Source organism: Sphaeramia orbicularis, chromosome 17, assembly GCF_902148855.1.
Source record: "Sphaeramia orbicularis chromosome 17, fSphaOr1.1, whole genome shotgun sequence".
Taxonomy (NCBI): Eukaryota; Metazoa; Chordata; class Actinopteri; order Kurtiformes; family Apogonidae; genus Sphaeramia; species Sphaeramia orbicularis.
In genome coordinates this window covers 1,935,276-1,949,451 of record NC_043973.1, presented here as the reverse complement: position 1 = coordinate 1,949,451, position 14,176 = coordinate 1,935,276, and the positions used below count along the sequence as shown (strand labels likewise).

General features: G+C 42.8%; 1 protein-coding gene across 8 annotated transcripts in view; it reads left to right on the top strand.

Moving 5' to 3' along the window:
• Nucleotides 1-14,176, top strand: part of LOC115437967 (uncharacterized) — a 100,180-nt gene that overhangs the window by 31,090 nt on the left and 54,914 nt on the right. For 7 of the 8 annotated variants that reach the window (XM_030161381.1, XM_030161385.1, XM_030161383.1 and 4 more), the window contains one exon: nt 13,319-13,651. In XM_030161381.1, coding sequence (XP_030017241.1) covers nt 13,319-13,651 — 333 coding nt within the window. The remainder of the gene's footprint in view (nt 1-13,318; nt 13,652-14,176) is intronic. The other variant, XM_030161382.1, reaches the window with a different exon arrangement.

Below are 14,176 nucleotides of genomic sequence, written 5' to 3'. Positions count from 1 at the left end.
CAAAGAAGGCATAAAGATAATATGGACTCTAAAACTGAGCAAGAAATAAAGATAGTCGAAAATGAGACTGATGAAATATAAACTGAAGAAATACAGAAAAAGCTCGTCTATCTCAAATAGAGAAACTGGGAGACTGGTGGTCAGACATCCAAACTATTGGCTTATAGGTGAAAGAAAAAACCAGCTGATAGTACTCTACAAAATAAGGAATCCTGAGACTAAGATAATTGAATACCAGCAGGAAAAGATTATGTTTGGTATCTTTCTGTCAAAAACTATACAACAACAATTCTCAACAATGACTCAGAAATAGACACATGTTTTACAGTCACTCAATTTGCCCAAAGTCTCAGACACCCAAAATAACATTCCTAGAGCTGAGGTGACTGCTGAGGAAATGACCCAGGCTGTGACCAGACTATGAACTGTTGGCTCCCCTGGCATGGACCGTTTTACTACTGAATGGTAAAAAAAATCTGAGGGATAAATTAGTGCCCAGATTAAAGCTCTACCGTATGATGTGGCATTTTACACTTTTCTTTTGTCATCTTAAAATGCTCCTAATAAGTGTGTTTCAAACTAAAATGTAAAAGAAATCCACCAGGTATTGAAACTCCAAAATGTTTAATTCTCATATATTTCTAATAAAAGTCTGACCAATCATTTTAGTCGGTCCGAATAAAATAATTGCAAAGTCCCCACAGAGTCAGGTGGACTTGACTCTGTGGACGTCCATGCGTACTTGAGGCGGACCCAAAGCAGACATCCGCTGGACACACAAAGCTCAGTTTTACGACTGCGTGGACTCCCTGTACTTGGTGTCACATAACAGACTGTTGGCAGGAAGTCTTCACATCGACCTGTTTTCAATGTAAAATTGGTTTGCTTGACTATGAAACCTTAAACGTCCATGGACAGTGCACGCAGAGGTCTGCACCGCTCACAGTACGTGCACAGTACGCCCGACTGTAGGAGCCTACACTAGAAAATTTCTACCAGTCAATATTCATCTTGACCAGACTGGACTTACTAAGCAAAGACTGACACAGGATAACATAAGAAGAACATTACATATTATACGACATGTCACAGAAACTAATGTTGAATCAGCTTTGATTAGCCTACATGCCCAAAATGTGGTTGATAAAGTTCGTTGGAACTTTCTATATAAAACAATGTATACATTCAGATTTCATGGGAACTTCATTAAAGTGATTCAAGCTTCATACAACAAACCAACAGCTAGAATCAAAGTGAATAGGGATCTGACCACCTCCTTTTCCCTACAGCAAGGATGCAGACAGGCATGTGCTGTCTCCCTTCTCTTATTTGCCATATTTATTGAGCCCTTAAGTCAGTGGATCTGCCAAGACCCTAATATTAGAGGAATTTTAACCATGGGGGGTGAACAAAAGATCACACTTTTTGCAGATAATGTCTTAGTATACTTAGAACAGCCCACACAATCTTTACCCAGATTGATGGATTGTATGGGAGCATACGGCCCAATGTCTGAATACAAGCTTAATATGTCAAAAACACAGATTCTTACATTCATTTATGAACTCACCAAAAACATTCAAAAATATCAGCTAAAAGGGGAAGAGGACTCAATAACATACTTGGGTGTGTACTTACCTAAAGACTTATGCCTCAGTCACAAATGCCATTATGAACAGCTACGAACACCATGCAAATGATTCATGGACCATTCCATAGGACCTTCTCAAGGCGGACTTATAAGAATGGAGTGTTCGTGGACCGTTCTTAAGTTCGTAGCCAGGTTGAGGATTTTGTGCAAGATTTTCTACCAACACGCTGGGAAATCTCCTTTTAAGATTCGGAGATAACGGGCTCCTGCACAGACCCGGTCCGTCCAAGTGCGGGTCGGTTCGAACATGCACTCGCATGGACTTGGTCCGTCCGATGAGACAGACCCGGTCCGTGCTAGTGTTAACCCCTCCCCGGCCCCCACTGATTCAGATCCTCCCCCAACAGAGAAAGTGTCTGAATGTAGATACTCAGGACAAACTCCTGTCAGTTCAAATGAGCCCAAATGAGTGAACTTCAACTGGACACAGACACATGATGTGTGTCAAAGCCAAAGGACAGGAGGGTTTATGAACTGAAGGACATTCAACAGGAAATCCACTGACTGACCTCCAGAGGAACTGGACCAGAGGACACTGACCAGGACTGAACCACTGACCAGTCTGGATCACATCAGCCTAACATGTTTTAAATCTCATTCTTTCAGAATATTTCCATTTGTTCATTAAACAGTTCAGTTAAATCTGACTGTGTTTCCCTTTCTGTTTGTGTGTACACTAGTGTATATGTGTGACACTGGGAATGATCTGATCTGGAAAATATTCACACTCCACTCTGACCTGTCCAACTACTTTTTCACACTCAAAAACCACTCAGGAATTGTTACAACGCCTGAGGGCATGAGTATGGGTATGTGGTGTGTTTCTCCTCCCCTTTTGTTTTCAGGTCAGGGATGGCCTGGTTGTCGGGGTGTGACCATAGCTCTGGGACCTCCTCCGAGGCTGTACCTGAAGGGGCCGGCTCAGGTGAAGGAAGGAGGAGCAGACCAATCCTGATCAGCCACAGCAACTATAAATTCATCACCCCTGCCTCTCTGTCTGGGGCTGCTCTTGTCTGTCCATGCTTGGTCAGAGCCATTTTGCTTTTGTGTTCTACCTGTGTTCTCCTGTGGTGAGTTGAGTTGGGTTTAGTTAAGATGGTGTACCCTATACACTGCACTGAGTATTGTTTTATGTTATATACACTAGATTAGTTGGTTGGTGCCACCCTCTGTATTTTATTTTGGACTAGTAAGGAGGTAGATGTTTTTTTTTGTCCCAACCAGTTTCTTTTGGTAGTGCAGGGGTCACCAGTTAGTTTGGTTTTGTTTTACTGAGTTTTGATTTACTTTGGTACCACCTTGTCCAACTGCACTCACCCGGATTACTTTGTTTCATTTTGTAAAAACCTTGTTCAAAGAAAGCAGCCTTGAATAAACTGGCTTTATTTTAAACCTTTTTTCGTTCTATGCTTTTGGAGACTGAAGAGGTGTGACACCCCTCCCTCTCCTGGACACCTTTATATTGGGGGGGGGTGTAACAGGAATCAATAGGAGAATTGATAATGAATTGATTGATGAGCAGAACTGATAATGGCATTGATACTGATCAAATCCTATCAGTTCCACCCCGGTGCAGATATCTCTTGCGTCCATAAGGTGCCAACTTTAATGCACATTTGTATGTTTGTTGTTTACATGTTATTATTTGAATGTTTCTACAACAGAAAGTACATTATGCATGTTACTGTATTAGTTTTTTTTTTTTTTTTTCAAAATACAACTTGGTTAAATTATTTCAGTGTGTGTATCAGTACTTTTTGAACATTTTGAACACATTTCAATAATACTGTGATAATAATGATAACCGTGATAATTTTGGTCACAATAACTGTGATAGGAAATGTTCATATGGTTCCATCCCTACACACATTCTACACTAGTGCAGCCCATGGACTGTAGATGGGCTGGACTGGATTGACAGCTCCAACTGATGTTGTTTACACCAACATTTTCTGTCCCACCCTTTTTGCCTCATAAAAAAAGTGCCTTTTTTGAGTGTTTTTTTTTTTTTATTTTTTTTTTTAGTAAATTAATTCCTGTTCTGTGTTGGGATGTAAAAGAAAGCAGTGGAATAAAAGCACCACAATTATGAAGTGAAGGAATTTACATATACTAACATGTGGAGACAGGCAGACAGACAGACAGACAGAGTGCACATGTTGAACAGTGACAGCTGCCTTCATGTGCTCCTTCTTTGCCTTTTCCTTCCAGTTTGGAGGTTATGACTCTGTTTGGGAAAGTGGTTCAAGCTAACAGAGGTGTCAGGTTATGGTCATTATCGATCAGTCATCTGTCAGTCTGAGTGGAACTGGTCTGAGTGGAACTGGTCACAGTTAAAACCACACCGACCCTGTTAGTGTGTGATCACAGCCAAACCCGGTTCTCCCATCGTGTTCCGGTGTTTCCGTTAAACCAGGATCTGAAATACAAGAAAAACACATGTAAGATGAAAGGAACAGGAATTTTAGAACATTAGACCCCCATGTGTGCTGGTCCAGACCCCTGTCCCATGAGACCCCCATGTGTGCTGGTCCAGACCCCTGTCCCATTAGACCCCCATGCGTGCCGGTCCAGACCCCTGTCCCATTAGACCCCCATGCGTGCCGGTCCAGACCCCTGTCCACATCCACATGACCCCTTTGAACATCAGTCCTTACATTAGTTCCATTACTGCATGGAACTGAACAAAGCACAGGTGGACCTAACAGACCCTGGAGACCACATTGGACCTGACAGACCCTGGAGACCACATTGGACCTGACAGACCCTGGAGACCACATTGGCCCTGACCGAACCTGGAGACCACATTGCGACCTGACAGACCCTGGAGACCACATTGGACCTGATAGACCCTGGAGACCACATGGACCTGACAGACCCTGGAGACCACATTGGACCTGACAGACCCTGGAGACCACATTGGACCTGATAGACCCTGGAGACCACATTGGACCTGACAGACCCTGGAGACCACATTGGACCTGACAGACCCTGGAGACCACATTGGACCTGACAGACCCTGGAGACCACATTGGACCTGACAGACCCTGGAAACCACATTGGACCTCAGATTGTGGACTCACTGTCCTACCTGGAACTGTTACTGTCTTGTAATGTATGTGGCAATGACCAAAAATGGTCACTTGCCTCCTCAGACCCAGGAAATGTCAGCAGTACCAGCTTTTTTGTTTTGTCATTAAATCAGTGCCTGCATTGGAAACATCATGATGCAACAGTTTTTTCAGATGCAGGTTTTTTTATTTTACATTTTTATGGAATGTCCTTTGTGGTGGACAGTTTTTTCTTTTTTTTGTATAAAGTTGTGAAACTCTTGCCCACATATGTGGGACAAGAAAACCCACAGCTGGGTCTGAGGAGGTTCAAATGACTCAAACTGAACCTGTTCAGTAAAGTTTGGGTCCGAGGAAACACTGGAATGTTCAGTGAATGAATCCTTCAGAGGAAACTCCACTAGTCAGTCAAACAGGAAGTGAATACCTGGGTGTGAAACCTGTGGATCCACATTCTGTCAAACAGTTGGATTGTGAAATGTTTGGTTCCTCAGATTAGAGTGTTTGAGTGAACTCTTTCCAGACTCTTCAGTTCAAAGCTGCTCAGCCTGTTTTCCATTCCATTCCAGAAGGTTCTTGGGTGGAAACAGTCCACAGTGGAGCTCAGTGGAAGCGGTCCAGTCCCACCTGTGTGCTTCTGAAGCCTGGGTCCCTTCAGTCCCGAGGACATTCAACTACAACTGTGGACTTTGTGCAGGAAGATGAAAGTGTTGGTGGTGGTTGGGCTCCTCATCCACGGTAAGAAAACCATAAAACAGCCGTCCCCCATCTCATGTGGTGGAACATGTCTGTACTGTGCACTGCACTGACTGTTTTTGGACATTTTACTCAAATGCATCAAATGTTTCACAGACTATGTTTCTGAGAGGAAGAAAGAACAACTGTGGATAATTTGAAGGCAGATAAAGGAACAAGAAAAGAGTTAATTTCATTGGTAACATGAAGAAAATAACTGTAGAGTGAAACCACTGGTCACTGATGGAATGACTGATCTACTGTTTATGAAAAAGGCTTCTACAAACAATCACATATATGTTATCAGGGAGACATTTGTCAAAAAAACAGAGGAGGAGATGGGTATATTTTTGGGCAGCATATTACACACACACACACATATATATATATATATATATATATATATATATATATATATATATATATATACACACACACACACACACACACACACACTTTATTTTGCACAGCACAGTTCCATTACACTATAGACTTTCATAAAAACATCCAAAGTGATCAATCCCAACAGAAGTCATTCTGTAAATGCATATTTATACTTCTGTACTTGGCAGCAGTTGTATACGTGGGGGTGCGGTCCAGAACTAATGGAACTAACGCTGGTGTGAAACTAAAGTGAACCTTTCCATACTTTCAACATCCAACTCCCTGCTTCTGTTCCTCTATTATACAGTGGATCTAACATGAAATGTTCACACCTTCTAACCTGTATCTACTGGACACACAAATGCTGGGCCTCTTGAAGTAGTCCCATTTACCCCCACCCCTTTACGCGCCCCCCCCCAGTTTGGTTCAGGTGAACGTTAGTGTCAGTGATGGAGGATATAGGAGGAAGAAAACTGACACAACCTGCTGTTTTAGTTGGTTGGTTGTCCCCCCCAAGGATGAAATTCATTGAGCAGAAGTAGGGATGTGACAACCAGAGGGGGGGGGGGGGGTTGACCCTCCACCCCCCTACCCCCAACAAATCACACCGTATATGTTATGACAGGACGACTTTGGCCAAAGTTCTGGTGTAAAATCCCAGCCTTATTAATGTGAGTGTGGAACAGATAAGGATGAGAAACACCAACCAGACGGAGGAACCTGAGCAGGACTCACCTGGGTTCTTCTGTCCCATTCACAGATCAACTCTGTTTGTGTGGTCTGTCCTCAGTTTCCCAGCATGCACTGGCTGTAGTGGTGCAGGGCGTATGAGGGGATGGGAGTCGGTCCCTGCTGCCCTACCCAGTATTCTGGCATGTTTCCAGAGGGTTCCCCTTTCAGTGGTTTGGAAACGCTCTGATCTGAACCAAACAGTTATTCACCTGCTGAAATACGACAACAACGAACTGAAGACGAATACCGACACAGTGAGCGCATGTCAGTGAAGAGAAATTTCTGGAAACTGGAGACTTCAGCCTCACTGTGAAGAAACCCAACTGTCTGACAGGCAGCAACTACACCTGTAACCTCAATGGGCAACAGAGAGGGAGGGGCCATAAGAATGAGAATGACACAGTACAGCTGCAGGTCAAAGGTCGAACACAAACCACGACCCACCACAGTAAACACAGGTCAGAGGTCAGATATAAACCACACCACTACAGTAGACACAGGTCAAAGGTCATATAAACCACACCCACTACAGTAGACACAGGTCAAAGGTCAGATATAAACCACACCCACTGCAGCAGACACAGGTCAAAGGTCAGATATAAACCACACCCACTACAGCAGACACAGGTCAAAGGTCAGGTTTAGACTGGATTATTCCATTTAGTCTGTGGTTCTGGATGAAGGTTGAGCTGAACTTGTTTTCAGTCTGTTGCTGAAAACACACCTTGGATGGTTCTTGTTCTTCTCCATTTCATGTGAACAGTGTGTGTTGTTGAAGTTCTAGAGGACTTTATTGTCTGTTCTAATCACTGTGGTCTGTTTCCTGTCAGATGACCAGAAGGAGGTGGAGGTCCAGCAGGGGGCGGAGTCTATCCGTCTGCCTTGTAAAGCTTCAGCCGATCTGCCTGAAGACACCACAGTGGACTGGACTCACTTTGACCAAGAACTGATGGTGGTCCACGGGTCCCGGAGTAAAACTGATGATCTTCAAACACAGGACAGGTCTTACCGTGACCGCACACAGATGAATGAAGACATGAGTCTGACTCTGAAAAAGCCCACAGACACAGACGGAGGTGTGTATATCTGCACCGTCTACAGGGAAGGAGACGTCCTGAGGTCTAAAGTCCTGCTCCAGGTGGTCCCAGGTCAGTGCTGGGATAGACCACATGAAACAGCTCCAATCTGAAAACACACACCTTCTGCTGCAGCTCTCACTTCTGAGTCCAAAACATTCAATATGGAGATCCATGTCCTGATGTCATTTCATACTGATGGAGAAAAGACGCTGTTCAATACTCTGTCTGGATATACTACTGATCAATACTCAGACTACTGTCAATACTCCACCTGATCAATACTCAGACTACTGTCAATACTCAGACTACTGTCAATACTCAGACTACAGTCAGTACTCCACCTGATCAATACTCAGTACTACAGTCAGTACTCCACCTTGTCAGCTCTGGCTCTTTCATTTGTCCAACTGTCAACAGAATAAAACACATCTTTCTTTTCCACTTCATATCAGCAGGTTTCGGGTCCTTGTTAATGTCTTTAAAACATTTTTAGGATTTGATTGACAGGTCATCATACGATCATGTCTTAGCAGAGTTCATGTTGGGTTTTGTCGTCCACAGAGGGTGTTTCCAGCCTGGGCCACAGCTCTCCTGGTTGTCTTTGCTGTTCTTCTTCTAATCCTTCTAGGACGTTTCTTTATTTTCCGAGGGTATTTTCAGTCAGTACGTCCCTTCTGTTACTCCACTACCTGTTGTGCTGTTCTTCATCATGTTTGTCTTTGTCTCATGTGATTCTAGAAGCAGACTGTCACTCATACATAGAGAAACCTACAGACCAAGTTTGGGATTGGAATGTGTGTGTGTGTAGTCGCTGCTGAGGAGGTCAAAGTTCAGGAGTCCCAGTGGACTGATCAGAGAATGCTTCAGATCATGTGGTAGAATTTTACTCCGCACAAACCACAGTCAAATGGTGTCGGAAGTCTTTTTCAGACCTAACAGTCTGCTAGACTTGGTTCCCTTGGGGGCTCAGTTCAGTTCGGGGGCTCGGTTCGATCAGGTAATCAGTTTGTTTGGGGATTCTGTTTGATCGGGGACTCAGTTTGATTCACAGGGGTTCCAACATTCAAGTTAGGGGGCTGGGTATCAAGGCCAATTTCCATAACGATTCGATTCATAAGGTTCTGATCATTAATCACGATTCGACTCGCGATCCAATTCAGTTTGATTCAGTATTAATTGATTGGTATCACTAATGAATCTGAATCAAAGTACAATTTTGAGTCGTAACCTGATGTTTGACGACCGCAGTCATGCAACACATCAGTACTGGGATCAATATGATATTAGAAAGGAAATAAAATCTGACATTTCAGCAGTAAACAGATTAATCTGCTCTGAAATAATGAACACAGAAGCTGGTGGCTTCTACTCACTGGGGGGGGGTGCACTCCATGACTGTTGGTCGGGAAATGTGTGTATGGGGGGGGTAGTACAGCGGTCAGACATTGTCATCTTCTTTCCTATTCCTCTAACTCCATACTCAGCCATAGGTGACAGTATGGATCTAAGTTCATATTCCAAGAACGACCGGCTTCTGCGACTCACCTCAGAGAACCACCTTTGATGTGAAAGCCCCCTTCAACTGCTTCACTACCTTTTTAAATGACGTCGATAAAAATGAGTTCTAATCGTTTATCCATCAGCAGCAATTGGACCATAATATTAATGTACACGACAAACTTACAGATGATACCGTCATAAGACACAGAGCATGTGCTCACCTTTCACATCAGCAGCACATGAAGCAATGGATTTCTTCCACAATAATAGAGGAGGCGTTAAAACACCTGGACCTTTGTGTCTAAACCAGGGCTGTCACACATTCAGCCCAGTTTGATCTGAATCAGGCTGCACCAGCAAAATACAGCAGAATAACAGTCAATATCAACGCTAGATTTTTCTCTTTGTTTTAGTGTGAAAAAGTAAAATTGCAGAATGAAAATTAATAACCTGAACAACCACAAAAAAGTATACAATTTCAACAATACTAAGTGTGATCTTATCATTTCCACATGTGCGTTCCAACGTACAGATCACAGTGGATCTATGAACACACAAGACATTTAGGAACAGGTGGAATATTGACATCTATAAGTTATAATGTTATTACACTGTTTCCAATAAAAATCGAAGAAAATATTTCTTCATGTGAAATGTGATTTATCCTAGGTATCCTAAGGTGTGTCTACATTACATTTGGGAGTCTTAAAATAGTGTCTTCTGAAAGCTCTCTTTGTAAGGAAGATAATGATAACCTTGTTTGTAAAGATATCTGTATTAATACAAAAGTTATTGCATACTGAAGTTCAGCAAAATAGGTACTTTTTCCACCATTTTGACCCAAATATAAAATAGGCATTTTTCATATTTTTATAAAGCCACAAATAATGGTACCAGTCTTCCTAAAACTGTCTACATGACATATCTAGATGTATTTCATGTTTATAGCATGAAAAGAATAATGTGTTAGGTTTCTTTCTGAATAATTAAAAGTTAAAATACCCCCAATATTAAATTTTAAGCATGCAAAACCTGGCAATATCAAGCCACAGGCAACTTTGTCCTCCATATTTGTCTGTATCTTACATAATATTAGGCCTATTCCCATAAAAATGGTATCACTGGACTCCTGAGACTAACAGCTATACAATGGTATTTCATAAAGGAAGATTAAAAGTTAAATTCATTTTTTAAATTGACAAATATTGAAGTTATGTGATCGAATTCAGCCAACGAAAGAAAAAACTTTTCATCCTGTCCACAGACTTAGTCATTCATAACATTAAATGTGAGATGGACATGGCTGCAGCAACAATTACTCTGCATAGCATTCCAATAACATGAAAAAAAACTGTGGTTAATATTAAAGCATTTTTTTCCATTAGTCCTTCCGGAGATTTTATTTTGAAAGTCCACCATTTCCGCCCCTCGCCTCACAACCACTAGACTTAGGTGTGCTGTTTTATCAATCAGTAGAAACACAAGCTAAAGAAATGAACAAAAAAGAATTCACTGGAGAACTTTTTCAGGAAGAAACGAGGAAACGATGAGACTGTAGAAGGGTCACAGACTGTAGAAGGTCACAGACTGCAGAAGGGTCACAGACTGTAGAAGGGTCACAGAAGGTCACAGACTGTAGAAGGTCACAGACTGCAGAAGGGTCACAGACTGTAGAAGGGTCACAGACTGCAGAAGGTCACAGACTGCAGAAGGGTCACAGACTGTAGAAGGGTCACAGACTGTAGAAGGTCACAGACTGTAGAAGGTCACAGAAGGGTCACAGACTGTAGAAGGATCACAGACTGCAGAAGGGTCACAGACTGCAGAAGGGTCACAGAAGGGTCACAGACTGTTGAAGGGTCACAGACTGTAGAAGGGGTCACGAAAGGGTCACAGACTGTAGAAAGGGTCACAGAAGGGTCAACAGGACTGTAGAATGGTCACAGACTGTAGAAGGGTCACCAGACTGCAGAAGGGGTCACAGACTGTAGAAGGGTCACAGACTGTAGAAGGGTCACAGAAGGGTCACAGACTGCAGAAGGGTCACAGAAGGGTCACAGACTGCAGAAGGGTCACAGACTGTAGAAGGGTCACAGACTGCAGAAGGGTCACAGCCTGTAGAAGGGTCACAGCCTGCAGAAGGGTCACAGACTGCAGAAGGGTCACAGACTGTAGAAGGGTCACAGACTGCAGAAGGGTCACAGACTGTAGAAGGGTCACAGACAGTAGAAGGGTCACAGAAGGGTCACAGACTGCAGAAGGGTCACAGACTGCAGAAGGGTCACAGCCTGTAGAAGGGTCACAGACTGCAGAAGGGTCACAGACTGTAGAAGGGTCACAGACTGTAGAAGGGTCACAGACTGTAGAAGGGTCACAGACTGCAGAAGGGTCACAGACTGCAGAAGGGTCACAGACTGTAGAAGGGTCACAGACTGACTCATAACAGTGAATTCAATTATGAAGGTAACGTGGTTGTGTACTATTTGTTTATTTTGAACAATCCTGATGAAAATCGTCGTTATATATTCCACAAAATGATAAGTTTCTACTGAAATAACAATGAAAGCTGTGTGGTGACAACTCTGTTATTCCCTTATTTTCACCCACATGGGACGTTGTGAAAAAGCGTCAACTTTAGCACCCTAACATTCATAATAATCTGACTGTCGAAGTGGTAGGACTGTGATTTTTACTTTATGAAAGCAATATTAAATAAAGGTATCAACAGGTGATGAGTGAAAGACCGTCATATTAATCGCAGATTCTGTTAAATCTAGAGCGATCCTCTTTGTATTTTTATTATAATTCAACAAAACAAATCATTTGGTTTCAAACTGAGTGCAACACATACCAAATCTACTGAGTATTTGTTGCAGACGGTCGCTTTCTGTGAGCGGAGCGGAATCACAATCAGCCTCCATGGCGGTTGCTATATTGCCACCTTCCAGAGCTAGCCGCTGCTGGTTTGGTGCACTGGCGCTCAGGGGCGGTACTTTAAATCTACATTTCAATATCACAGTTCGAAAGTTAACAATATTCCGATCATTTTGATTTATTTTCTGTCAAAACTGATGCGTTTACACCGAGTTTAATGACGGATTTTCGGTTTCAAACCGTTATAAAGGGGCCTAATACTAACAGAACCCCCTTGATTTTTATACAAAACTGAAGCTTTTATTTTGTGCTTTTTACTGTCTCTCAATTGGATCGTTAGCCCTGGAGCGCGGGGAGAAACAAAAATGGATGTCTGTCAGAGCTGGTACGGCGGTGCTGTCACAGTCACTGCGCAGAACGGGAACAGTAAAAAAACCAACACGCTCAATAAATGCTTTATTTTCATTTCACAGATAAAACAAACATACCAATGGAAAGAGCTATATTTCTACAAATTTTCATTCACAAACATCGATGCACATTTAATTTATTGCAAAATTCATATCAACCACTTGATGCACGCAGCAGCCATTTCCACTCACATCAGCCACGCTGGCAGGCATACCTATTCTAAGACAATGCTGTCCACCATTTTTTTTGGTTCATAATGAGATTATGTTTGAACAAAGCACACTACAGCAGGCCAGCCAATCAGGTGTCTACTTTTTATTTGTCTGTTCTCAGTCCAACTGGTGGAGGTGGATTCAAGGGAGGAGTCTGTCCTGCTGCCATGGAAAACTATAGCTCACCTGACAAAGAACTCCAGACAGATCAGCGTTATGTGGAAGAACTTACACAACCAACAGATCCTTGTGCATAAGTACGGCTCTGGAGAACCTGATGAACAGGACCAGGATTACAGAAACAGAACAGAGATGAAGAAACACTGGCTGAGAACTGGAGACTTCAGTTTAACCCTGAAAAACCCAATGGACCGGGACACCAACGAATACCTATGCACCATCTACAACAAAGACAAGGTCCTGAAGGAGAAACGAGTGGTGCTGGAGGTCAGAGGTCAGTGCTGTAGACAGAAGATGAGAAAACTAAAGGTGTCTGAATTATCAGACAGAAATGTCCAGTGGAGTTGAACTGAGAATAGGAGTTACCAGTTTAATAAGCAGTGGGTTCTGCTGATGATTCAACACAGATTGAACAAATAGGACTTAGAACTGGATCCATGGCAGATGTTTTCCTCTACTGTTGTCTGATGGTATGGGTGTTGTTCTCAGTCCAACAGGTGGAGGTGGATTCAGAGAAGGAGTCTGTCCTGCTGTCCTGGAAAACCACATTACATAAAGAGGACATCAGTCAGCTCACAGTGGAGTGGACGGACGATGATGACAGGAAGGTCCATGTGTATGAGGACGGCTCTGACAGAACTAATGAACAGAACCATAAATACAGAAACAGAACAGAGATGAAAGAAGACCCACTGAGAACTGGAGACCTCAGTCTGACCCTGAAACACCCCACAGGCTGGGACACTAACACCTACACCTGCACCGTCTACAACAGAGACAAGCAGATCCTGAGGAGGAAACAAGTGGATCTGAAGGTCAAAGGTCAGTGCTGTAGACACAGGTCATTCCTAGTTCTAGAACACTGAGCCCTTCTTAGAGTCAGCATTCTAGACGTGGCTCAGTCCTCTACATACAGGTCAGTGTGCTGAAGGGAAACCACAAACACTGCAGCATTCATTAGATTAAAATGACATACAGTACATTGCTCTTTCAAAACTCTGAAAAATGTCCTTATTATTTTTTCCTGACATTCCAAAGTCAAATAGAATTTGTCAAATATTTTCCATCCAGTCTCACATTAACACTATATAGATCAGGATGATAACATCAACTTATGGGTTTGTTTCTACAGTCCTTTGACACAACAGCAGAAATATTCCTTCATTTTCCAAACTGTTGAATCCTCTGGAGGGTTGCAGGGATGCCAGGGCCTATCCTGACTACCAACAAGGAAATGCATGGTGTACTCGGAATATTTGTCTAGGTCAGCGCTAACATGTACAGACCCACAACCATTCACTCACATTCTTTGGATTTAAACTCAACAATTAACCCATAAAATGCATG